Genomic DNA, 27,625 nt, shown 5'->3' with positions numbered 1-27,625 from the left:
GAGAGCTCCTTTTTATTCTTGTCATTATTTCAACTTTATTGAGAGGATTATTATCAAAAATTAACACCCACTAATACTCAGATACTTTGACAAGTTCTTTGAGCATTTTGAATATATCATTTCACTACCTTTTCTGGGCTCCATAATTTTAAAAGACAGGTCTCATGTTCACCTTATTGTGGCTCCTTGGTATATGATGAGTCATTTTTCTTGCTGCTTTTGAGATTCTTTTTGTTTTTCATCAGCCTGACCATGATGTATCTAGGTATGGATTTCTTTGTACTTATCTCTTTTTGGAGTTCACTGAACTTCTTGCATATGGAAATGAATATTTTTCATAAAATTTAAAGTTTTTAATCATTATTTCCTAAAATATATTTTCTGTCCCTTTCTCTCCTCTCCTGGAACTTTCATTACACATATGTTGGTAGGTGTGCTGGTGTCCCAGTCTCTGAGACTGTTCACTTTTCTTTGTTCTTTTTTCTTCAGTCCAGATAACCTCTATTTGATCTGTGTTCAAATTCACTACTTCTTTCTTCTCCTAGTTCAAATCTGCTGTTGTAAGTTTTTTACTTCAATTACTGTACTTTTCAAATCTAGAATTCCTATTTGATTCTTTTTAATAATTTAGATCTCTTTATTGATATTCTCTATTTGATGAGTCATTGTCATCATACCTTTCCTTTAACTCTTTAAAGAAAAGAATTTTCCTTTAGTTTTTCAAATATGCTGATAAATAACTTCTTTTAAGTCTTTGTCATTAAGAACCAACATTTGAGTTTCCTCAAAGACAATTCCTATCGCCTACCTTTTTTCATGAGTATCAGTAACAGTTATATGTTTATTTGCATGTCTTACAATTTTTTGTTGAAAACTGGACATTTTAGATAATACATTGTAGCAACTGTGAATTCTGATCCCTGCCTTTACCTCATTTTTGTTTGTCTGTTTAGTGACTTGGCTGGACCAATTCTGTAGAGTATGCAGTGTGCAGACTCTGATGTCACTACTTTTTTTTTTCTTTTTAATCCTTGTTTGCTAGGGGGTTACCCTTGAGACAGCAAAACTTAGTGGTCAGTACCATTTGACCCAGGAATTCCACTTACAGGAATTTACCCTAAGAATGCAGCACTCCAGTTTGAAAAAGACAGATGCACCCCTATGTTTATTGCTGCACTGTTTACAGTAGCCAAGATATGGAAGCAACATAAATGTCCATCAGTAGATGAATGGATAAAAAAGATGTGGTACATATACACAATGGAATATTACGCAGCCATAAGAAAAACAACAGATCCTACCATTCGCAACAACATGGATGGAGCTAGAGGGTATTATGCTCAGTGAAATAACCCAAGCGGAGAAGGACAAGTACCAAATGATTTCACTCATATGTGGAGTATAAGAACAAAGGAAAACTGAAGGAACAAAACAGCAGCAGAATCACAGAACCCAAGAATGGACTAATAGTTACCAAAGGGAAAGGGACTGGGGACGATGGGTGGGAAGGGAGGGATAAGGGCGGGGAAAAAGAAAGAGGGCATTACGATTAGCATGTATAGTGCGTGGGGGGCACGGGGAGGGCTGTGCAACACAGAGAAGACAAGTAGTGATTTTACTGCATCTTACTACGCAGATGGACAGTGACTGTGAAGGGGTATGTTGGGGGGACTTGGTGAAGGGGGGAACCTAGCAAACATAATGTTCTTTGTGTAATTGTAGATTAATGATATCAAAATAAAAGAAAAAAAATGTAAAAAAAAAAAACGACAAAAAAAACTTAGTGGTCAGCCAACAACTGGTCAGAGGATTTGCTTAAACACCTCAAGTCAGTAGGCTTCTGTCCTTCACCATTAGATCTGTGTGGCTTAGGAGAATACTTTCAGAGTTTATTAGTCTATCCTACATTTAGCCAAGGGCTAACAGCTTGCAAATGCCCTCTTTGTTCTCTGCCAAACAGGTGTAGCCTTACATATGCACACGGCCTTCTAGACCATGAGGGATAAGTGTAAGTATATCTTAGTAGATCCCACTTCAGTTATCTCTTTCTCTGTATCTCCTTGATAAATTTCTGGCTAGTCTGCCATTTTGTAGCTTCCTTCAACATTAGTTTTCCCAGATTGTTTACCACAGAGACCTCTGTTATTTTCAGTAGCATCCCTGGCATGGATTTATCCAATTACTGCTCTAAATAAAGTTAGTTCCCTCTGACAGGACAGGAGAGCTGCTGCTCCTCATGGTTTGCCCTGTCTGCCCTGGGTAGAAACTGAAGGACCACAGAGCTGAGGGAAGGGCTGGGAACAGCTCCTAAAATGCCACAGATTATCACTGATGTTACTGAAATTCAATAGCTTTGGTTGAATAAATGCTTATCAATTTACATCCTTTCATTAATTTCCAGGGACTTTAAATGGGTTTTTGTTTTATTTTCAGTTTTGACCAGTTTAATCACTGCTTTTTGGGGAAAGGATCTGCCAAGCTCTTCTTCACTCAGCCAATCCAGAAGTGCTGCTCCTATATTTTATTTTGAACTATTTTGTTCCTTTCATAATATTCTAAAAATGAACAAATATTAAAAAACTGAACCACTGATTGGACTTTCAAGTGCCCCACTGAGCAGACAAGGGTAATCCAATGAAATTTAGAACTATTAAAGGAAAAATTTTCCCAAAACCAGGAATGAATTTGGGTCTTACATTTTCAAGATCTCTCAATATTACTTGAACATGAGACTGTACTTACTCTTAAAGACAGGATAAAATAGATCCACAAACAAAGATAAGATTAGGGGTGAATAAAGGGACCAGGCTCAGTAGAGCCTGAGATCGCCCTACCTGAGCTCGCTCCTCATCAAACTCCAGGCAGCCCATACCATCCAGTCTCTGGAGATCAATCCAGCCTTTCCAGATAACACAGACTCCATTCAGAATCATGGGAGCCTTCAAATACACCTAAGACACAAAAAAGTAGGATGAAAACCAATAATAAACCATCAGATATATAAAAAACAAAGGATAAACTTACTTACGAAAACTGGTTTTCTTAGGGGAAAAAAGATGAATTATAAAATTAAGAATTAAAGGAAGGTATATAAACCATAGCCTCTGATTATATTCTATACATTAAATTAATCTGTCTTACCAGGATTTTATTTCTAGTCACAATTCTCCCAGATTATTTTTAAAAGGGAGTTTTACAGATTTTTAAAAAACTGTTTGTACTAAGGTGATACTTGAAGTTGATATCACTGCTCTTCCTGGTGAAGCTGGAGGACAGTGGTATACTTCTGAATCTTGGATAAAAAGACACAAAGATTGAAAACAACTGGAATTCACTAGCACCTGAAGAGAACATGGACTGTGTCCCTCTATTTGGATCCCTGGAGCCACCCAAAGTCCAGCTCTTCATACTTCCCCTCAGTTGTATATGCTCCTTCATAACCTCCTGGTAAATAATGCTTTTTTCTTTTTCCTTTTTTTTGCATTAGTTAGCCAGGGTTGATCTCTACTGCTTTTAACAAATGAACCTTAGCTGATACAAGATTTATTCACCATTCTTTTTCAAGTAGATAAATAATCCCAGAGCCAAAGTCACTTAAGTATGATTTCCAAATTCAGTTCACTTTCATTTTTGATCACCAAATTAATTCTCATATTGCCTGAAAATACAACTGGTCTCAAAAGCCATTATGGATCCATCAAGAAATAAAAGGTGCTAATGCTACGATCTTGAGGTGAATATTTTATTGTGATACAGTGGATATACACAAAAAATTTATTGTAGTTCCTACAATCTCCCTCATCCTAACACAATACTATTCTAATAGTTATTTTTAGGAAAAGCATTGTTATTTTAGGACTTCTCTACCTCATTTAACATGGGCTTCTTAATAAAAATCAACATAAACTTTTATCATTTACTGCCTAACAAGATCTTTCAAATGCAGAGGAAGCAGGACTTAAATGAGTTTTCAGAACACCAGGTTATGAAATGTATCTTTCCATATGAGGTTCTTCATTTGCCTTTACCAAAAAATAGTACTGGATAATCGTAGTGCGTTTATGAACTAGTTGGCATTATTTATTACTTATAATTATGTAAGTTTGTAAGATAGTTGCTCATTTTCAAGAAAAAGCTGGAAACACCTTTTTCTTTACTCGGTTTAGCAGTTTCTTCATCAAAGAATCCTGGGGCATTCTTGTGTTTAGAGAGGTTTTACTACAATTGGCTATCAAAAATTACAAATATGCTGGAAAAATTGCTACTGAGACACCTATAAATAAAAACTACAGGATTTATGCCTGTTTAGTACATATTTTTGTCATTCCCCTCTGCTACTAAATACAATCATTTTTCTTGCTAAGGGCTCCACTAACCAATGCTGAACCAATTTCTACTTACACACACACAAAAAAAAGCCAAAAACATAAGGTTCCAATTCTCCTCCCATTTGGACCAAGGGAAATAGTCTACAGTTATAGCTGAAACCGTTTAACCACACATTTCCTTCTGTTCTGATAAGTGTTCATTCCCTTCCACACTGTGAATTTAAAACTCCACTGATGTGCACCTAGTCAAACAGGTGACCATGATGACCTCCTATTTGACACCTTACAAAACCTAAAAACAGTACCCCTCTACACTGTCTATTAACATAACTTGGCTTACCAAATTTTCTAATCAAGATTCCCACCTCCTCTTTCTATCTAGGAGGGGGTGCCACACAGTGAGGAGTATAAAATTTCACCTATCAGCGTACCTTATTATTTTAAATTATCATATTAATCATGAAGAGAATTCTTCTCATCTAACAGCAGAGAAAGGCCAACTTCATGATCAGATTCTCTATTCTTCATCAATGATTTGTATCTTAGAATCAAAGACTACATAATCTAGCTTACTCATTAACTTCTGATAAGTAATGCTGCTTATTATTAAAATTGATATTAACTTCCACAGTCAAAAAGATTTTCCTTATCAAAATACCAACAACATTCTTCAACAAACTGGAACAAATAGTTTTAAAATTCATATGGAACCACAAAAGACCCCAAATAGCCAAAGCAATCCTGAGAAGGAAGAATAAAGCAGGCATCTTGCTTCCCAACTTCAAGCTCTAATACAAAGCCACAAAAATCAAGACAATTTGGTACTGGCACAAGAACAGAACCACAGACAAGTGGAACAGAATAGAGAGTCCAGATATAAACCCAAACATATACGGTCAATTAATATATGATAAAGGAGCCATGGACATACAATGGGGAAATGACAGCCTCTTCAACAGCTGGTGTTGGCAAGACTGGACAGCTATATGTAAGAGAATGAAACTGGATCACTGTCTAACCCCATACACAAAAGTAAATTTGAAATGGATCAAAGACCTGAATGTAAGTCATGAAAACATAAAACTCTTAGAAAAAAACATAGGCAACAATCTCTTGGACATAAACATGAGCGACTTCTTCATGAACAAATCTCCCCAGGCAAGGGAAACAAAAGCAAAAATGAACAAGTGGGACTATATCAAGCTGAAAAGCTTCTGTACAGCAAAGGACACCACCAAAAGAACAAAAAGGCATCCTACAGTATGGGAGAATATATTCATAAATGACAGATCCGATAAAGGGTTGACATCCAAAATATATAAAGAGCTCACGCACATCAGCAAACAAAAAGCAAATAATCCAATTAAAAAATGGGCAGAGAAGCTGAACAGACAGTTCTCCAAAGAAGAAATTCAGATGGCCAACAGACACATGAAAAGATGCTCCACATCGCTAGTCATCAGAGAAATGCAAATTAAAATCACAATGAGATATCACCTCACACCAGTAAGGATTGCCACCATCCAAAAGACAGCCAACAACAAATGTTGGTGAGGATATGGAGAAAGGGGAACCCTCCTACACTGCTGGTGGGAATGTCAACTAGTTCAACCATTGTGGAAAGCAGTATGGAGGTTCCTCAAAAAGCTCAAAATAGAAATACCATTTGACCCAGGAATCTTACTTCTAGGAATTTACCCTAAGAATGCAGCAGCCCAGTTTGAAAAAGACATGCACCCCTATGTTTATCGCAGCACTATTTACAATAGCCAAGAAATGGAAGCAACCTAAGTGTCCATCAGTAGATGAATGGATAAAGATGTGGTACACAGACACAATGGAATGTCATTCAGCCATAAGAAGAAAACAGATCCTACCATTTGCAACATGGATGGAACTAGAGGGTATTATGGTCAGTGAAATAAGCCAGGTGGAGAAAGACAAGTACCAAATGATTTCACTCATATGTGGAGTAGAGTATAAGAACAAAGCAAAAACTGAAGGAACAAAACAGCAGCAGACTCATAGAACCCAAGAATGGACTAACAGTTACCAAAGGGAAAGGGACTGGGGAGGATGGGTGGAAAGGGAAGTATAAGGGGGTGGGAGGGAAGAAAGGGGGCATTACAATTAGCATGTATAATGTGGGGGGGGGGCATGGGGAGGGCTGTGCAACACAGAGAAGACAAGTAGTGATTCTACAGCATCTTACTGCACTGATGGACAGTGACTGTAATGGAGTTTGTGGGGGGGGTCTTGGTGATGGGGGGAGTCTAGTAAACATAACGTTCCTCATGTAATTGTAGATTAATGATACCAAAAATATATATATATATTTTCCTTATGAATTTACTAAAATTTTTAAAAGCTCATTTATTATTTCTTTATGAAAGTTCTCTCATGACAAAGAACAATTAAATGTTATACAAAATGGATTCTATAAAAGCTTTAAGATGGGTCAACAGATTCATGTAATCACATTAAATGTTATACAAAATGGATTCTATAAAAGCTTCAAGATGGGTACACAGATTCATGTATTCAAACAACAAAATAGCCTTATCTTAAAGATGTTGTACATATACACAATGGAATATTATTCAGCTGCAAAAAGAAAAGAAATCCTGCCATTTGCAACAACATGGATGAATCTAGAGGGCATTATGCTCAGTGAAATATCAGACAGAGAAAGACAAATACCAAGTGATTTCACTCATTTGTGGAGTATAAAAACAAAGCAAAACAGAAGGAACAAAAAAAGCAGTAGACTCATAAACACCAAGAATGGACTAGTGGTTACCGAAGGGGAAGGGTTAGGGAGGGTGGCTAGGGAGGGAGAAGGGATTTAAGGGGCACTATACTTCCCAATCACAACACAAATGGGTAACTGGGATGGTAGTACAGCATGGAGAATACAATTAATGACTCTATAACATCTTACCATGTAGACAGACAGTGACTGCAATGGAGGAGGTGAGGGCTTGATAATATGGGTGAATGTTGAACCACTGTTTTGTGTATGTGAAACCATCATAAGATTGTATATCAATGATACTTTAATAATAATAAAAATGCTGCTTTGGTTGAATGCAAAAAAAAAAGGCCTATCTTTCCAAAAGAAAAATATCAGAGAATGTGTTTGAGACTTCATAAAGTGACTGAAGCCTCACATTTTGTCTTCTTTTGGAAATAAGGTAAAAGTTAATATTACATAAGTTTTAATCAACTCAAGTTCTACACATCAGTATTTGTGATGTTTTATTAAAACCAAATTATATATCACTGTATTTTCATTCTCTAGCTAATAGCAGAGCCTCAGCAAAAACACATGTGCTATTAACTGTAGCACTATCCATCTAATGGAATATTATTTGGCCATTATAAAGGGATAAAGTATTGACAGATGCTACAACATGGATGAATCTTGAAACATTACACTAAGTGAAAGAAACCTGAAAAAAGGCCACATTTATATGACTCCATTTACATGAAATGTCCAGGATAGGCAAATATAGAGAGAAAGAATGGAGATCAGTGGTTGCCAGGGGCTGAGGGGTGAGGGGCGAAGGAATGACTGCTAATAGGTACAGGATTTCTTCTGGGGGTGATGAAAATGTTTTGGAATTAGAGAGTGGTGGTTATTGCACAGTTCTTGAATATACTAAACACCCCTGAATTGCACACTCTGATAAAAGGGTGAATTTTATGGTATGTGAATTTTACTTTTAACAAAGCTATTATAAAATATATTTGCAATAATTTTTAACTTTACATAGGTGACAGCTATAAGATACATAAACAGATTTTTGAATACGTAATTGTATATCGGATTCTAGCACTCTGAGAAGAGATATGGGCTGATGTTATAATGGCAGCCATCAACAATACAGTGGTACTGAAATCCAGAGGAAAGGAAAAGATTCTCCAAGCAATAAGTAGAGGGAGAAAAGAGGGGAGTCCAGGAAGAACCCTGAGGAAACCCAATGTTTAGATGCTGGATAGAAGAAAAGAACACAGCAAAGCAGCCTATGAATACCAAGTGTGGAAAGAAGAAAAAACTTATAAGGGGCCTAGTGGCTAAACAGTAAATTATAAGTCCCCAACTAAAAATTTCCCCTTGTTAGATGCATTAGATATCTAAGTATTATGTTAGGGGATCTTTGGTCACTCATAACTTTTAGCAATGTTTTTATTTAAGGCAGGAGTTCGGAGAATCTACAGTAGTTTGGGTTTATGTTAAGTTTCAAGAACACCAGAAACTTCCTGAAATTTTATGTAAAAATGTATGTTTGCACCCATGTACATTTTTCTAAGGAAGACTACTGCTTTCACCAGATTCTCAAAAGCGTGTGCAAGGCAAAAATAATTGTTATGATAGTAAAAACTCCATTCTTCCTTGCCCCTCATGGACACCAAGGTCTTTGTAACACAGGGCTTGAAAGATGATAAATACCCTTCGTTCAGTAAATGGACCAAGTTTAAGTAGCTAAAAATTAGTTGCCCCATGTGTTGTGTCAAAGGAAGGCATGAGACAACCTAGACAACTCCTCATTTAACAACCTTTACAAAACAGTTCTGTCTCTGAGAGTCTGGAGTCTACTTACTCTGAGAGTATCTAAATTTGGAATAAGCTGTGGCATCCTTAATTGCCCTTACTTCTATGATACTATATATTTATAGAAATTCAGTGTTTCTTGCTCTTGGTAGCTGAGCTGAGAATAGAATTTAACGGCTCAAAGGAATAACAGAAAGAGTTCTCTTTTTTTGAGTGGCTTAAAGAAGGTAATTTCAAGATAATTAAAACAGAATACTGTAGATTTGTAAACAAGACTCCTATGTACACCAGTAGTGAGCCATGAAATCAATATATACAGAAACCAAGTGTCAAAGCTATTGACAAAAGTAGATTCTTCATCCTCAAAAAACCCATTACAACTGGAAAGAATATTTCACTTCTCTGTAGTAAACTGTTACAGCTTAAACACCAAACACCTGTGAATCTAGTCTAAAAATTGAGGTATTAGGAAAAACAGTAAGAGGGAGTGATCAGTATCCCTTAGGCCCACAGTAAATATTTGAATAATGATTAACAGAAGAGCAGAAATACAGAAGGAATTTAGAGATGTTTTTCTTGTAGCTTCCCTATAATTTCAATTTGAAAATATCTACCCGGTCAACAAATGTTTATGATCTGTCATTTTGTACAGGGTATTATCATAAGGGCAGTGGGAATATACAGTGGATTAAAAAAAGATTTATATCCCACCACCCAAAAAAAAGATTCCAACACCAGACAACTTAGAAGTTTTTAATGAAGAGCTGAATACATTAAAAGAACTTAAGAATTAAAACTGAATTAACTCATTACATTTAAGAAGGATTCACTTAACTCTTAAGGTTAATGGAATGTACCACTGATAGTTAAACTGTAAAAAGATGGTTCCAGCAGCTTTACAACCTCATTTTAAAGACAACAGTTTTAACAAAGTTACATATAAATATGATCAAGTTATATTATCTGAAGATTATCTACCTGAAAATCAAGTCATTAATGAGTTCAATAAAGTGGCTGGTTATAAAACAATATATAAAACCAACAGCTTTCCTGTATTACCACAGTGACTAGAAAATAATGTGAAAAAAACCTTATTTTAAAATAGCAATAAAAGTATCAAATACTAAGAATAAAGTTAATAAGAAACATGTAGGTTCTATAAGAAAATACCTAATTTTTGAACAGAAAAATATCTGAATAACTTGTGACATGTCATGTTCTCTAATGGTTAAGACTACAAATGCCCATTTACCCTAAAGTAATCCTTATTTTAACAAAATTCCAATGAAATCTCAATAGAAATTTTTTCTGGAATTTGAGAAATAAGCCTACAGTTTATATAAAAGAATCAGGCTATCCAAGAAAATATTACAAAGTATTTTTCTGCCCTTCCAGATATTAAAATATGTAACAGTGTAATCAGGACAATGCAATGTAATAGTGCTGTAGCAGTCAGAAACAAACTAATGGAATAAACAAAAAAAATCCAAAAGCAAAATGACGTATGTAGGTAATTTAATGAAGAAGGCAACATTTCAAATCAATGGTAAAAGGGTATTGTAGTTAACCCATGGAGAAGGGAAAACTGGCTAACCATCTGAAAAGCATGATTTTAAGACAAATAAAATGGCCAAAATTATGAAAAGATGTTCACTAATTATCAAATATATTAAATTCAAACAACATAATTTTAACTATTTTTAAATAAAAAAAAATTTTAATGTCTATAAGGAGAGAAAACTAGGTCCAACTACATTCTCAGGGGGAATGTAAATTATGGGAAGGTATTTTTTGGCAATAAGTGTGCTTTTCCTTTGACCCAGCAATGTTATGCCAATGAATATATCCTAAAACTTAATCAAATATGCACACAAAATATTTAATTACAAGGATGTTCACTCAGAAGAGTTTTTAAATAATGGCAAAAGATTATGAGTAACCTTGATGCCCAACATCTTACTGTGTTCAATGTTAATGACTCAACTATATATATCAATATCAGGTAAGGTGTCTTTAAACAGAAACACATATAAAACAAGATTATGTATTGACTGGATGAGGAAGATGTTGTAGTCAGAGGTTTTCAGGAACCTAACTCTGTATTTTCCCTGGAAACAACTGTTCAGTATTCACTAACAGTGCCTGCAGCCACTTTACAGATATTTCTACTACAAGTAATGAAAATTAGTGTTAATTATTTTTAAAAGAAAAGCAATATTATTACTATGCTTAATCCCAAGGCAGCATAAGAGTGAAAACAAAATGTGCTTTGGAACCAGTTAAAACCTAGCTTTAAATTCTAGCTCTAGCAGTGTGTCTGAAACAAGTGATTTAAATTTGCTAATAAGGTTCAGATTCCTCACATATAAAATCAGGGCTAAGTAATATCTCTTTCTTAGCTGACAGTGAAAATGTTAGGTCAGTGTTCATAAAACTTATGAAACATACAGAGCACCAAAGAAACACTGATTGCTTACACACACATTTCCCCCAAAGTTTTACATAGTGATTTCATTTCAAGGGAAAGAAGCCATTTTTTGAGACAAGGAACAGTTATTCCCACCAATGAATAAGCAGATAAGCAGTAATACTAGGACGGCCATAAGAAAACAACACAGTCCACTAAGGAAGTATGTACCCTGCCTTTTTGTTATAATAATCTCTGAAGTTTATTTAACAGATTCCTTTAGAAAGCACTTAGTTCTTACTCACCCTCCTGTAGCCACATGCTCCTCCCTGTTCATAAATGCACAGTCAGCTGCTTGCCTGTTGGATAATCACCACAGTCATTCAATCTCACTTGCCTCTGAATCATAATGGGTTGCATGTAAGTGTAAAAAAATAGCTTCTTCTACTGTGACTGAATGTAACTCACCAATCTACTTCTTACAGCCCAAAAGAATAATCATAACATGGATTAATACAGAATATGCCTAGAACTTAATGGATTTTATGTGTATGTGTATATACATACAAATTCAATAAATGAATGTCATCAAATAGAAAAACCCATCCTAAAATTGATAGACTCTCAAGGGACCCTGAATATCCAAAAAAAATTGTGAAAAAGAATAAAACTTGACTCACATTTACTTCCTGATTTCAAAACTTACCACAAAGCTTCAGTAATCAAAACAGTGAAGTACTGGCATAAAGACAAACATACAGACTGATGGAACAGAATAGAAAGCCAGAAATAAACTCTCACAAATATGGTCAAATAATTTTTGACAGGGTGCCAAGGCCATTCAATGGGGGATAGTCTTTCCAACAAATGGTGCTGGGAAAATGGGTATGAAGTTGGACCCTTACCTAATACCATATGCAAAATTAACTCAAAATAGATGAAAGACTTAAACGTTAAGACCTAAAACTATAAAACTCTTAGAAACAAACTAAGAGATTCATGACATTGGATCTGACAATGACATCATTTGGCGATGACACCAAGGGCACAGGGAACAAAAAAAAAATAGACAAATTGGACTTCGTGAAAATTTAAAAGTTCCGTGTATCAAAAGACATTATCAAGAGTAAAAAGGCAACCCAAAGAATGGCAGAAAATATATGCAAATCATATGTCTATTAAGGGATTAATATCCAAAATTAATATAGAGAACTCCTGAAACTAAACAAGAATTAATTAAAAAATGGGCAAAGGACTTGAATAGACATTTCTCCAAAGATATATAAACAGCTAATAAGCACATGAAAAGATGCTCAACATCACTAATCATGAGAGAAATGCAAATCAAAACTACAGTGAGATATCACCTCACATCCATTAGGATGGCTATCAAAGTAACAGAAAACAAGTGTAGGCAAGCAAGGATGAGATATTGGAACCCCTATGCACTGCTGGTAGGCATGCAAGAGTACAGCCACTGTGGAAAAACAGTTACGATAGTTCCTCAAAAAATCAAAAACAATTACCATGTGATCCAGCAATTCTACTTCTAGTTATCTACCCAAAGAACTGAAAGCAGGGTCTCAAAGACATTTGTAAAATCATGTTCATAACAGTGTTATTCAGAATAACTAAAAATGTTGGAAACAACCCAAATGTCCATTGATGGATGAACAGATAAGCAAAATGTGGTATGTACATGCAATAGAATATCCAGCTTGTCATGGAAGGAAATTCTGCAATATGCTACAACATGGATGAATTTTCAGGACTTTATACAAGTAAAACAGGTCATAAGAAGACAAAAAATAATGTAATTTTCCACTTATATGGAGCAAAAGCATAGAAAGTAGAATGATGGCTACCAGGCGCTGGGGTGAGTTACTGTTTAATGGGTAGAGTTTGTTTTGTAAGATGAAAGGAGTTATGCAGAAACTCCTTTGAAAAGGAGGTAGGTCATGGTGAGCCTATTTTCCATAAAATACAGAGCAGCCCACTTCCTCTCACCATTACTTCCTCCAGACCCCCAGCATACAATGAACACGAGCTCACATTGTGCCAGATGCTCCAACTCTAGCGTGAGCCTTCGGTTTTCCACAACCCACTCTTGACCCTGCTCACAAACTTTCCCAGGAGGAGTCTCTTAAAGTTTGCAGGGAAGGTGAATCCAGACTTGACTTTGAGATTGTGTTCAGCTTATCTTTTTGGAGCTTTCATGCTCAAATCACATTACATTCCTTTCTTTACGTTGCCATGAGTTTGTCCTTGCTATTCAGTTTTTCAAAACTAAACAATGCATTGTCTGAATACATGCTAGGAGGAATAAAGTGATGAAGGAAAGTAAGGGAGTAAGTATATTAATCAGAATAGTGTTTTGTTTTGTTTTCTTTGTGGAGGGGGACTGTAGAGTTTTCTAAGGCATTATTATCCAACAAAAATTATAATGGGAATCACAAAGGCAAGTCACATATGTAAAATTCTCTGCCTGCCATGTTTAAAAAACTAAAAAGAAACAGGTGGAATTAATTGTAACTTAACCAAATATATCTAAAATTATTTCAACATGTAATCAATATAAAAATTGAGATATCTTTTTTTTGTTAAATAAACTAGTCACAGCAGAACTGCTATGATTCCCCTTATAGAAGTGCCTAGAGTAATTAAATTCATAGAGAAAGCAGAATGGTGGTTGCCAGAAGCTGGGGGCAGGACGGAATGGAGAGAAGGTTTAATGGGTGGGTAGTTTGAGTCTGAGATGACAAAAGTTCTGGAGATGGATGATGGTGATGGTTACACAACAGTGTGAATATACTTTACAATACTGAACTGTACAGTTAAAATTGCTAAAATAATTTTTATTTTACACATATTTTACCAAATTAAAAAAGACAAAGAAAACAGAACCAAAAAACGCTACATCAAGCTCTTGAAGGATTTATCAATTATTTCAAGATTATCAAAATTATGAGCTAAGCAGCATTAAGAGAAACACAACAGGGGTCCAAAATTACATCTACATTATAGCAGTGTTGACAAAATTTGTATTTATATTTCCTAATCAATGTTTTATATGCAGTCAAGGCTACCTCTACTTAAAATCTGACTCAATAAACTCCAACTGCAAAAATATCCGATGAAGAACTTTAGAATACATAAAAAACTGCTTACATCTCAGTAATAACCCACTACAAAATGGGCAAAATTTGGACAGATACTTCACCAAAGATATGCAAATGACAACAGAGCACATAAAACATGCTTAACATGTGTAGTCATTAGGAAGATGCAAATTAAAATCAAAATAAGATACCACTACACACTCATTAAAGTCAAATTTTAAAACTTGACATACAAAGTGTTAGTAAACGTGTGAAGTGACTGCAACTCTCATATACAGCTAGCGAGAATGCAAAATTGTACAGCCACTTTGGAGAAGAGTCTGGCAATTTCTTGAAAAGTTATACTCATGAAATGACCCAGCAATCTGAATCCTACATATCTACCCAAGAAAAATGAAAACATATGCCCACATAAAAGACTTGAATGTAAATGTTCAAATCAGCATTATTCATAATTGGCAAAAATGGGGAAATAACCCAAATGGCCATCAACTGGTAAATGGATAAACAAAACGTGGCATACTCACACAAGAGAATACTACTTGGTAATAAAAAGAAATGGGCTATTATACATACAACATAGACGAATTTCAAAAGCATGTTGCTAGGTGATAGCTAGATACAAAGACACATACTGTATAATTCTATTTATATGAAATTCTAGAAGACAAAACTACAGTTAACAGAAAGCAGATCAGTGGTTGCCTGGAACAGGGGGTAGGATGACTGCAAAGGGACATGGGGGAACTTTTTGAAATTATGGAAGTATCTATTTTGATTGTGGTGGTGGTTACACCACTGACTGTACATACAAATCTGTCACTGAATTATATACCTAAAATAGGTGAATTCTGTTGTATGTAAGTTATACCTCAATAATGCCAAATGAAAAAAAATCAATTTCAAGAGAAAACAGACAGCAGTAAAACTAGGATAAAGCAGGCCTACTCAAAATTATTTTCTTCAGATGATAATATTTCAACAGTCTTTATGCTTGCAGGGTTTGAATTGATCATTAAAAATTTGGGGGGGGGTTGGAAGTAGAAGGAAGGGAAGAATTAAAAATGCTCCTCTCAGACATATTATTTCTCTCTTCTCTAACTTGGAATATATAATTCAGATAAGGCCAAGACTGAAATTTTACTTTCACACTGAAAGGTAAATCCAGCAAATAATGCAATTCAAGAGATGGGAAAAAGAGAATAGACAATGTTCAAATACTTAAGAGGTCCATTTACCATATTTCCAAATTAATATAACTAACTGAAAGGTACGATAACATCTTAGTTTTTAAACATTCCTATTTATGCATGAAGTCAGTCAACTCTTTCTCTAGAATTTAAAAATCATTGAAATAAAATCATTTAAAAAAATATAAGCATAGGGCTTCCAGTTCTAAATTTTATGATTCAGTTATTAAAATACTGAAGTATACTTAAAATGTATTTTAAAAAAACAGATTATTTCAGCCCACTAAACTGTTGATAACTAGGAGCTGGAAGATATACTTCATGTTTTAGCTGAACCGAAATACTTAAAATCTAGATCTGACAACCTAGTTGTAAAGTTACCTCAATTTCTCTCAGGGAAAATCACATTCCAAAGTTTACCACAGATATCTTTTATTTGGAGTGACTGGGCTGTCCAAGGAGGAGAAGGAACTTGTTGAGCCTGAACAGGGAATTCTCAAAGCTAACATCAAGGAGTCCTCTAAACCCTGCCAAGTTGTGGATGGTATACAAACAGACACAATATTTATTTTGGGACAAAGATCCTGCAGGCAAGTAAGCAAAATGCTTCAGAGAAGCAGAATCTCACAGATTATTGGGGAAGCTATTTAAAATAAGAGTCTGTCCTCATTCATTAAATCAAATGCTGTTAGATATTGCTTTGCTATGTCATGCTTATGAAAATGAATGATAAGAGTTTTAAGTATAATAGTTCTGAAAGGAAAAAAATAGAAACTTAACATTAAAAAAATTTTTAACTATCTACTCTAATTGTATACACTTTATAGCTACTTCTCAATGTTTGCTATTAATGTTATTTGACTATCAGTCAAAAGAGGAATCCAACAATTGTAAAATTAAAGTTTAACATTTGATATCTTCCTGGGGCTAATACAGTAAAACTCGATAGTACATTCAATTTCCACTGAAAAAATGGTAAACAGTAGCACTGTAAAGTTCATTTTTTAGTTTATAAAATATTTTTATACCTTTTATCTTTATACTGAAAAACAAGGATCATGTAGAAAGAATTAAAAATCTCAATGAAGCTTTATGAAACACAGAATGTATGAAAAAAACATTAATCTGACCACTCAATATTTGATAACTACAGTCAACCATAATAATTTGTATTTGTTTGAAATAAAAAGTAATTAGAAATGGGTTCTTAAGAGGGAAGATCAAAGGAATTGGAGTTCCCTGGTCTATGAAAATCTAAGAATGATTAAATTCTGATAGGTTGCTTTCCTTCTCTTCTGACAGGTAAATGAGAGGAAAGCAGTTAAATTAAGGAAAAGTAAGAACATTTTGGCTATCAGGGCTTATAACACACCAGGATGGAACAATGTGATGTTCCAACATTGTATAGCTACTAAGGCACACTAAATAGCATTAAAACTCCATGAATAAATTATTTATAATCTCACTCTACAAAACTATCAAATAGCCTAACTTTGGATAGGGCTCTACAATTTAAAAGGCATTTTCACATATTCTGATATCTCATTTTATTCTCACAAGAGGTCTATGAATAGGGCAGACATTCTGATTCCCATTTACAGGTAAGGAAAATAGTTATGACTGTCTTTTGATTTTTTCCACTACACCATACTATTTTAAACTTCTTCTGAGAAAGACCTTTACACAGCTCACCAGACAGCTGGGTGCAAAAGTTTCAAATGTATTTGAAAGACAGGAAAGATCTGTCTTTGTGTGCTCTGACTTGATCTTACATAAAGTATCTATTTATAGTCAGTTATTCTTTAAGACCAGCCTTACTAAATACCCTTGTTTTGAAAATATTCCTACAAACACAAAGGCAGAACGAATGAACAAAAAGGACTGATTTTGCTGGGTCCATTTTCTTAGATCATACAGCCATATTTCAAATCAAAGAGAATATGGAGCTTCTGTTTCCTATTAGCATTCTAGTTTTTTCTGAATTCACTAAATTTAAGTGAATATTGTGGTAGCCAACTTCCAAGATGGCCTCAGTGATCCCAGCTTCCTGGTATTCACACTTATGTGCATGAATATATCCTCCCCCTCCCTGTTGCATGTGGACTAGACTTAGTGACTCTTCTCTAATGAACAGAATGAGACACGAGTGATTGAAGAATAGGTCATAAAAGCAGGGTGACTTCATTCTTTTTCTGTCTGTGGAGCGGTACACATGACTAGGAACTGAAGCTACCTACCAATAGTCACGTGAGTGAGTTTGGAAATGGATCCTTCAGCTCCAGTCAAGTCTTCAGAGACTGCACAGCCCCAGCCCTGAGCCAGAACCATCCAGCCAAGCCACTCCCAGATTCCTGTAAAAGGGCACGAAGGAACTTTTGGGGGTGACTGAAACACTATCTTGATTATGGGTGGTATTTACAAGGCTGTATACATTTATTAAAACTCAAATTATGCACTTAAAATGGATGCATTTTATTGTATGTAAACTGTATTTCAATAAAGTTGATTATTTTCAAAAGGCCACTGAATTCTTGAGAAAAGAAGACAAAGGGTCACTTAAGAAAAAGCAGTGCTCTAACTTGAGAAGTTAAGGGTATGTGGTGAGAAAATAGAAGCTGCAGTAACAAGCTACCACCATAACTCACATGTCCTAAACTGCTCCTCAAAATTGTTCCACCCACAGCCTTTCCTATCTCAAATGACAGCAAGCCCATACTCTCAGCTGCTCTAGCCAGAAAACCTGGAGTCATTCTTGACTCTCATACCCCACATCCAATCCATAAGCAAATCCTGTTGGCTGTATCTCAAAATACATTCAGACAATGATCACTTCTTACCACCTCCACTGCTACTAACCTAGTCTCTCACCAAGACTACAGCAATAGCCAAACTGGTCTGCTTCACTCTAAGCCCTCTACAACCTATTATTAACCCAAAAGCTAGAGTGATCCTTTCAAAAGCTAAGGCAGATGATCTGCTCGAAAACCTGAAACTACTACCCATTTCACTCAAAATAAAAGTCCATGTCATTACAACAGCCTTCCATGGTCACATAAACTGGGCTCCTTGTTAATTCTGCCCCAATCTCACCTCATATTACTCTCTTCCTTGCTCAGTCTACTCTAGCCACACTAGCCTGCTTGCTGTTTTATCAAACACACAGTGCATGCTTCCACTCTAGGACCTTTACCATCATTGTCTACCCTTTCTGGAACATCTTTCTCCTGTACCTGCAGGGCTCATCATCCCCTAATTTCCCTTCAGGTCTCTGCTCAAATATGACCTTTGTCACCCAGACTATCCTATTCAAAATTGCAACATTCCCACTCATTAATCATGCTTTTTCTGCTCGACTTTCCCTTTTTTTCCAGAGCACTTTCCACTTGGTAATATATGACATAATTTTATTATGTATATTGTCTACTCCTCCACTCCTTCCATAAAACAACCTCAAGGGTGGGATCTTTGTTTTGTTTACTGATTTATCTCAAGTGCCTAGGACAATGAGCCATACATATAACAGTACTGAACAAACACATTTTGTATGAAATGAATTTTTGGATAATGTATCAGGTATGGGGCTAAGCATTTTACATACACTATTTCATTTAATCATTAGGGCAACCCTGGGATATCTTAACCTCACTTTACAATTGAGGACCATAGAAGTTAAATAACTTGCTTAAAATTACATAGCAGTAAATGAAGCCAGGACTTAATTCAATTACACCTAATTTCAAAGCCTTAACCACTAGTTTTCTCAGAGCTGGGTGTGAATGGGAAGAGAACTAAGCTGCTTCAGGAGGTAACTAGGTTGAGAATATATGGAAGAAAACCCTGAATTCTGATCCAATATAAGGAACAGAGGGAGATTATAATATAGTTAAATTTGGGGAGATTCCTTCAATTCTCCTTTGCTTTTAGTCCTAGTCCTATGGGGACAGAAATAAAAGCTGATGGTTATCAGAAAGGACCATAAAAAAGAAAGAAGAGAAATAAAAGACCCCATAGTACCTTTTCTCTAAATTCAGTGGCATACTTCATACCAGTGGCATGGAGCAATATACTAGCAGGGTTTTTGTTCTTTTTTTAAACCTTAAAATGCTTTTCTAGATCCTACTGGTGTAGTAAAATTATATTTGAGAAATACATGGCCTATACATAAACATTTACAGATTTAAATCTGAGGGAAAGATACTTATTTCTGTCAATGTTACCATTCTTGGAACACAGTCACACTCATTTATTTACATGTTGTCTATGGCTTTTTTCACGTTCTAACAGCAAGGTTGAATAGTTGTAAGAGACCATATGCCTACAAAACAGAAAATACCTAATATCTGGCCCTTTACGGAAAAAAGTCTGAAACAAATATTAATAAAATGTAAGTTTCTTGACAGTTTGTATCAGTTCTATCACTTTCAGTGATATATTTGAAAATATATCCTCTAAATATTAGAATAAGCTAACATTTTTGTTATAGTTGGTCACATAACTGAAAACATCTTAATGGCTTAAGTCCAAAAATAATGTGGTCTTCAATCTAGTAAACAGACACATAATTAAATTAATTCAGGCAAACATACTTTCTAGTATAGTTAACACCTACTTACTAGTTATTAAATATTGGAAGACTTCAGTAACATTGAGATGTCAATTTTGAAGTCTTATTGAGTTTAGCACTAAGGTTGAGAGGAAAGGAATTTTTTTGGTTTTGTCTGTAATACCTGAGGTACCATGTTAAACATTAAGGAAGTGTTCTGAACAAGGAAAAAAAAATAACTTCTTCATTTAGACACATACATGCACCATTCAAAAAACCAATAATCTTACAATGACTTCTCAACTTCTCCCTTATATCCATGAATTACAAAATAGTAAAATTTGGAACATTTAATCTTCCAAGCAAACAAGCTAATTAAATAGGAAAGCAACTTACTTATCATTATTCATTTTTAAAATTCTGTAATCTATTTTCCCTCTCTGTTTCCAAAGATTAGTTGGTTTGTCAGCCACAAAAGATCACATCTTACTTCATACAACAATTAAAGAAAAAAAACTCTTCAGTGTATATGTATGTATATATATACAACACCAGAAATCCTCAGGCTAATACAAAAATCTTTCTAAGTTCCTCAAAGGACTATTTAGATGTTTCTTATGTTTTGCAAAAAGTGATACATTATGCTATTCATAATGACACTTAAGAAGTAATTTAGTAAGCTGATAAAAATGGGTATGGAAACTAACTGCAAAGAAAACAGGAGAACTACTAAGTATAAAATGAGGTCAAAATGCTTCTTTAAATATTTTATTTTTCAAGAAAAGTCAACTTCTACATTAAAAGATGAACCAATCCAGAATATTATTCACTAAAATTTCACCCCAATCATGTAACACATTTAACTTAGATTTTTAATAGGGCTCTTGGCTTAAATATTTCCACCTACATTATTCACATCTTCAACCTAAACTTCCAACATAAAAATTTTAAGGCATCTGTTTGTTTTCCCAGAAGCTTCCTCAAAACAAAACAATGATTTCCAAGTTAAAGTTTTCACATTGCTCTTATCAAAATTCAAGTTGCTATAGTAACAGAAGTAGTTACCTATGAGCTATTTCTAAATATTATTCAATTTTAAGAATAGAACCTCTTTTCATATTTCTCCTAATTTCATTTTTTTTTACAGCACTGAAACACATGTGTTAGTAAAACTAAACATTTCTTGTCAACACTTTTAAAGGAATTAAGTTTTGCACATTACATGTAAGAAAGTATACTACTATATTCTAAGGGCTAGAACTTTCTATGGTGACTGTTATATACATGAAATAAGCAATGGAATGAAATTAAAAAATTGGAATAGTGATTTTTAACAACTGTATTACATCCTTATAATCTGAAAACAATTCTGACATATGCCTGTATAATCAGACCTGTAATTTTGTTATTAAACTGTAAATTATCAGACAATCTCTAATGAAACAACACACAGTATTTCAGATTGCAAAGAAATGTTTCCTACCTTGCCTGCTTCTCTTTCTAAGTCGACATACTCCCGGCTAGGTGTTTGTCGCTGTTCTCCCTGCCAACTGGCCGGAAAAAACTGGAGAGACAGATTGGTTCCTGTGGCCACAAAAGCCTTTTAGAAAAATCAATACAAACAGGATCAGGAGCAGGACATTACATAAATTATGCAGGCAGTCATTTATTTTTACATCAGTTTCTGTCTTAGGCCAGGCAGCACCGAGAGAATACTTAAAAGTAAAAAACATGCACTCATCATTTTTCTTAAGTATTAAGTTACAAACATCTGATTCCATTTTGAGGACATTTGCCATTGGCTGCTTAAATATAAAATCAGACACAGAATCAATACTTTCTTTCAGGTCATTTTTTGCTGACGTTAGGATCACACATTGCTAATGTCTAACCAGAAGCCACCATCCCTGAATTTAAAAACTTGTATTTTTAAATTGAAGATCTAAACATTTTGAATTTTAAAGCATACCACAATTTAAAGTTGTATATATGGGACATTTTAATTTTTCTTGATATCCCTTGCTCAAGGAAACAGTATGGTCTAAAGCTCATGTAAAAACTGCATGGTACTGTCTCTCTTCTAATAAGCCATACACATTAGCATGTAACAGCACTTCTCATTTAAAACAAATGGGTGATTTAAAAATGCACGTACTTTCTAAAATCTGACTTTAGGAGAACTGGATCTGATGATAATGAAAGAGTATTCATCTAATATTTTAAAAAGATTTGGACAGCACAGCTCAACAGACAGAACAATCTAAAACCATTTCAATAAAATGTCACTTTGTGTAACTCCTGAGCAATTTGGCTGTATTTTCCCCAATTGAAAAAATAATAATAACCCTGTCCCCGTTCCTAAAGGAAATTTAGATATAAATAAGTAAAAAAGCATTTTGAAAAAAAATACATTTCATCATCTAAATGTAAACTCTTCTTTGTTGAAATGAAAGAGAATTTTTTGTTTGTCTTTTTTTACTAATTAAAGTTCTAAAGCATAACTTGTTTCTAAGCACAAGGGTCTTCATCTGAAAGCAAGGGGTTCACATTTTGGGCAATTTGTTTAAAGTCATTAGCCGATTCAGCTATCCATTTAGTTCCACTGATGACTAACAGCTCAGGTTCTTTAGAGGTAAAAATTGTATTTCCTATCTCTATTATTGGTACTATAGGCACAACTGTCAACCTAACTGCTAAACCTCTACAGACTTCTTCATGGCATTTCCCTCATCATCTGGGATAACCTTTCTGGAGGCAAATATTTTATTTGAATAGAGACTGAATAAATGTCAACATTACAGTATTAACCTTAAAAAGAAATCTTCCCCACTATTAGCATAAGTTTAAAATATGATTAGGTTAAGTGAAATGAATCAACAATAGTTCAAATGAAAAGCAGACTCCAGGAGGTGAACTGCCTAGGCTGTATGATTTGAAGCTACTCACTCATCTCTGCACCTCAGTTTCCTCACAAATTAACATCTGTAAAGTGCTTAGAATGTAAAGTGCAAGTAAACACTACCTAAGTATTTGCTAAATAAAACATAAGAAATAATTTTGAGCTGGGTAAGAGAGCTAACTTTTTCAGTCTCAGATTATGAAATTCTCAGAGCAGAAAGGTGACTCAGCCCATGAATGAATGCCCTATGTCAAAATCTCCCAGCCACGTTTCTTCAATATTCATGTACTAAAAAATTCTTCTGTCCCTGTGCACCCCAAATCATCTCTGCTCTAAGACAGTTCTACAGATCTTATTACCTCATCTCCTGTCTGAAAACCAACCTCAGAAGAGATTTCCTGCTTCATCACTTTATGCCCATTATCTCAAGATATCTCTCTGAGACAGGAGACATGGTAAAAACAGATCATTCTAGAATAGCATGTCACAAATTTGACCACAGAACTCTTTTTTTAGTGGAATATGTACACATACATAACAGTTGGGAAAATTCTGCTCAAAAACATAAAAATGCTACATTGGTATCATTGTCTACATGTAAGATTTCCAGGTTGTCCCAACTATATTTTAAAGGCTCCACAAATTCTAAAATAGCACACCGTGTACCAATCCAACATACCTTTTATCCTTCCGTCTTCAGGATTAAAAACATAGTTTTTACTGCTCTCCTAGGAGAGTCACCATACCTTTCCTAAGTATTTTTTTCTTTTATTAATCATTAGTGCTGAAGACATCTCCAACACTCTTATTACAGTAAGAATTTATATGAGGAATAAATCAGATTTTATCAAGTATAGTCTTTTACCCATAGTCACTTTTATCCATGCTATGGTAAGTTTTATAGTTAAGATGAGCATCATAGCCCTTAAATTGTTTCACATCTAAATGAAAATTAAATTCCTCATTAACCTCATCAATACATCAATACATCATTAAGGAGATGATCAAAAGAAATAAGAAAAAGTGGCAGGGGGGAAAGGTGAAGAATAGTTTTCCAAATGGAAACTATGTACCTTTTTACTGTATAGCTGCTGTCAAAATAGAGGCAAAATAATGCCTTTTCCACACCTAAATAAGTAAAACCCACAGCCTGTTCACATGTCAAAAGATAAATACCAGGCATTAAATTAAGTAACCTCTAAATTCAATTAACCAAGTACCTATGATGCAAGAGGCATTGTGCAAAGTACCTGTGTTGAGTGGGGTGCATTAATGAATACACCACAGAATTAATGTGATCTCCACCCCCTAGAAGCTAAGATTATTTAAATGTGGAGAACCCCGAATTAAAGGGGGAAAACGAGAGGGAAATGTGAAATTCCTTCCCAAATACAAATAGTTACATTATTCAACGAATTAAGACACGATACTATCTTAAGTGAAAAGTTATGCTATTTAACAAATTAAGACACATAATACTATCTTAAGTGTATATCTTACATAGAATTCAATCTATCTTCTAACTTTTAATACTTGTCAGATATTAAGAGCTTACTAAAATTTGTAGGATCAGGTATTTGAAAGAGGGGCAAGCCTAGAATATCTGATTTATCCCTGGGAAGAAACTTATGACTAATAAAGCAACCTATAATACTGCTATAATATTACAGCAATATATCTAATACAGCAACTCAGATAACCAAGGGTTAAATTATACTCCCAACTCATAATTTCATGCAGTAAAATCAGATATGACAGAAAACACCCTAGTAGCTATGCTTCACTAGGTTTCAAAAGAAACCCTCAGCTTTAAAAAATCATGACAGTAGTTTGTATCTCATCTCTTACACTTACGTCGATTATCTCCAGGAAGCCATTAGTAAGCTAAACCACCCACCTTTTCCAAAAGGAACCCCAGACAAAGGATAATATATAATCACTGGACTAATGCATGATTCTTCTACCATGCAGTGCCAAAACCAAAAAGTATTTGTCTTATACTGTACATTTTAATTGTTACTATTACAACTACTCAAGAAACTTGGAAGTGGGCTAAAAGTTGGAGATTTTCTTTCATAACATGCAATAATGCCCAAATATTCTAAAGTGTCTAGTAAATTTAACCAGTATCTGCTTATTATCTGTTATACAATTCTAAGACTTCATTTAAAGTACCAAAATGTTCTTTAAAAATAAATTTGATTTCAATGATGAAAAGGATTTTACGGTATGTTAATTATACCTCAATACAAATAGATTCTCCATAAAGGAGAGAACTTAATGTTCCAATATGTCTTCCTATTAATAGCCCAAATACAAAGGCTTCAGGTCTCTGCAAATGTAATGGGCCTAGGCCTGGAATAGACCATTTGATTCCACGGTACAGTACTTCAGCTTTTTCTCTTTTCTTTTTTTAAAATAATCAATCCTTTAGTTTCTTCCTTCCCACTCCTTAGCTTCTTCATTCCTTTCTCATTAGCGCCTCCAAAAGGACAAACCAAAAAGGGTATGAGGGGAACTACACACTTGGATTTTTTTTTTTCCCTAATGTAAGGTTCGGTAGAGGACAAGCACCAAGTCTACCACCTAAAACAAGGCCTCTATAACAAGATTTCGCAAATCCATGCAATTCTTCAGGAACTGCAGGACTAAATGGGGTGTATTTTTTAGGTTTGGAAAAAACGATGGTTTCTTTCTGATTCGCTTAACAATCTAAGAAAAGATGGCACGTTCTTTGGGGCTTTTTTTTTTTTCTCTAGTAGGACAATAGATAACTGGTGTAAAGATTTACTCTCTGCTACACTGGAATTGAGATAACTACACCTATCGATTTACCAACAAACCTAGCGTCTAAGAAACAAACTATCACCCAGGAGTCAGATCCTTGAATGAAGCCCAACTCCTTTTCCGAATGGGTGTTTTCTCCTTTACAAGCACCCCGAACCCTAATAATCAGTGTCACAGCCTATACGACGACCTTTCCTCGATTCGTTGGGCTCTGGTGTAAATTCCGCTCGCGGCAAACTGCTTGCCGAGTCGCGCCTGGGAAACAGAACCCACCCGCAGAGGGCAACAGGGAAGCTTCTCCCCGCGAGGACGCGGCCCGCCAGTGTCTGGTTTCGCATTTTGAATCCCGAGTAGGAAGTGAGACGGCGCCCGCTCAGTTCCGGGCGCCGCGGCGCCGTCCGGAACCGGCCTGGGCCCCGGCGGCCCCCGCGCAACAAGTGACCCGAGCGCGCCTCGGTGCCCCGCGTCCCGAGCCCCTGCCCCGCCGACTTACGATTTCCGAGCGGCCGTCGCGGCAGGCGTTCTGGAAGCGCGCCTGGCGCTCCTCGTGGGGCCGGTCCCTGAAGCCCGTGTACTTAATCTGAAAGGCAGAGACGGCCCAAAATCAGGAGCCAAATCCGCGACGCCGCCCGCGCGCCCGCCGTCCCACCCCGCGCGGCGCCGATAAGGCCAAGCAGAGTCTGCGGGCAGACAGCTGCTGCCCGGGCGAGATTGCCCCTCCGCGGGCGCGCGGGCCCGGGATTCCCGGGGATGCCACCCAAACTTTTCTCTACCCGGGCCCACTCGGGGCGCGCCGCGGCCTCCGCGCCGCCCGCCTGCCTCACCTCACATTCGCGGCTTAGCTTCCTGAAGAACTCCTCGTTCTCGAACTTGCTTCTCTGGTCGGGCACGACGCGCGGCATCTTCCCGCCCTGAGGTCGCGCCAGCCGGCCGGGGTAGGGGCTTCCGCGGGCACCCGCTGGCCGGCTCCGCGCTGACCGACTGACCGCCCACCCGCAGCGCCCTGACTCTCGCGTCCCTTTGTTTCAGGAGCCCGCCCGCGTGGGCTCCCGCTCCGGGGAGACTGAGGTGTAGCCGCCCGCTCAAGCCCAGCCCACGCCGCTGCCGCTGCAATCGCCTCAGCCGTTGCCTGCCGCCCGCGCGGACCCAGCACTTGCCGCCCCCGGCCGCCGCCGCCGCCGCCGCCGCCACTTCCTCTCGCCGCCCACCTCGCAACCCGCCTGCCCCGCCCCGCCCCCGTCGGCCCCACCCCTCCTCCTAGCGCGCCCGCCCGCCCCAAACTCCGGCAAACAAAACGCACCATTCACAACTCCACGACCCGCGCCGCGCATGCGCTGCCCGCCCGCTTGCGGGCCCCCTGGGCTGTGCAGGCAACTAGAGCTCCTCCCGCTCTAGTGCGGACCTCTTCCTTTGGCCGGCCCAGCGGCCACACGGTGTGAACCAGCTTGTGGGAATGTGCCTGTCCTTGGAGACTAGGAACGGCCCACGTGGGTCCTTTAGACTGTCTAGAACTTTTGGATTCCCCACTTCCCGCAATAACCCCAAATTGTCACGTGAACTCCGGAAACTTAAGTCTTGAGATCTTTGCATCCCAAAACCGGCCGAGAGAGGTGTAGGCTGTACACATCAAAGACTAAAGGTGAAAACAGACCAAAGAATCCAACTGAATCATCATGGTGGAAAGGTCAGAGCTGTGGATTCAGACAGGCCTTAGTTGGGATGCCTGCTGTCCGGGGCCTTGGATAAGCACTGGATGGTTGGGCCTCATCTTGCTTATTTCCAGAATACAGACACTCC

General features: G+C 36.6%; 1 protein-coding gene across 2 annotated transcripts in view; it reads right to left on the bottom strand.

Moving 5' to 3' along the window:
* CBFB (core-binding factor subunit beta) overlaps positions 1-27,042 on the bottom strand; it is a 45,747-nt gene extending 18,705 nt beyond the window's left edge. For both annotated transcript variants that reach the window (XM_036897709.2, XM_036897708.2), the window contains exons 1-4: positions 26,653-27,042; positions 26,322-26,408; positions 21,626-21,742; positions 2,835-2,951 (exon numbers count right to left, since the gene is read on the bottom strand). In XM_036897709.2, coding sequence (XP_036753604.1) covers positions 2,835-2,951; positions 21,626-21,742; positions 26,322-26,408; positions 26,653-26,730 — 399 coding nt within the window. In that variant the 5' untranslated portion in view covers positions 26,731-27,042. The remainder of the gene's footprint in view (positions 1-2,834; positions 2,952-21,625; positions 21,743-26,321; positions 26,409-26,652) is intronic.
* Positions 27,043-27,625: the final 583 nt, after the last annotated feature.

Source organism: Manis pentadactyla, chromosome 15, assembly GCF_030020395.1.
Source record: "Manis pentadactyla isolate mManPen7 chromosome 15, mManPen7.hap1, whole genome shotgun sequence".
Classification (NCBI taxonomy): Eukaryota; Metazoa; Chordata; class Mammalia; order Pholidota; family Manidae; genus Manis; species Manis pentadactyla.
Note: the sequence above shows the minus strand (reverse complement) of the source record. Positions and strands in the feature narration are given on the sequence as shown.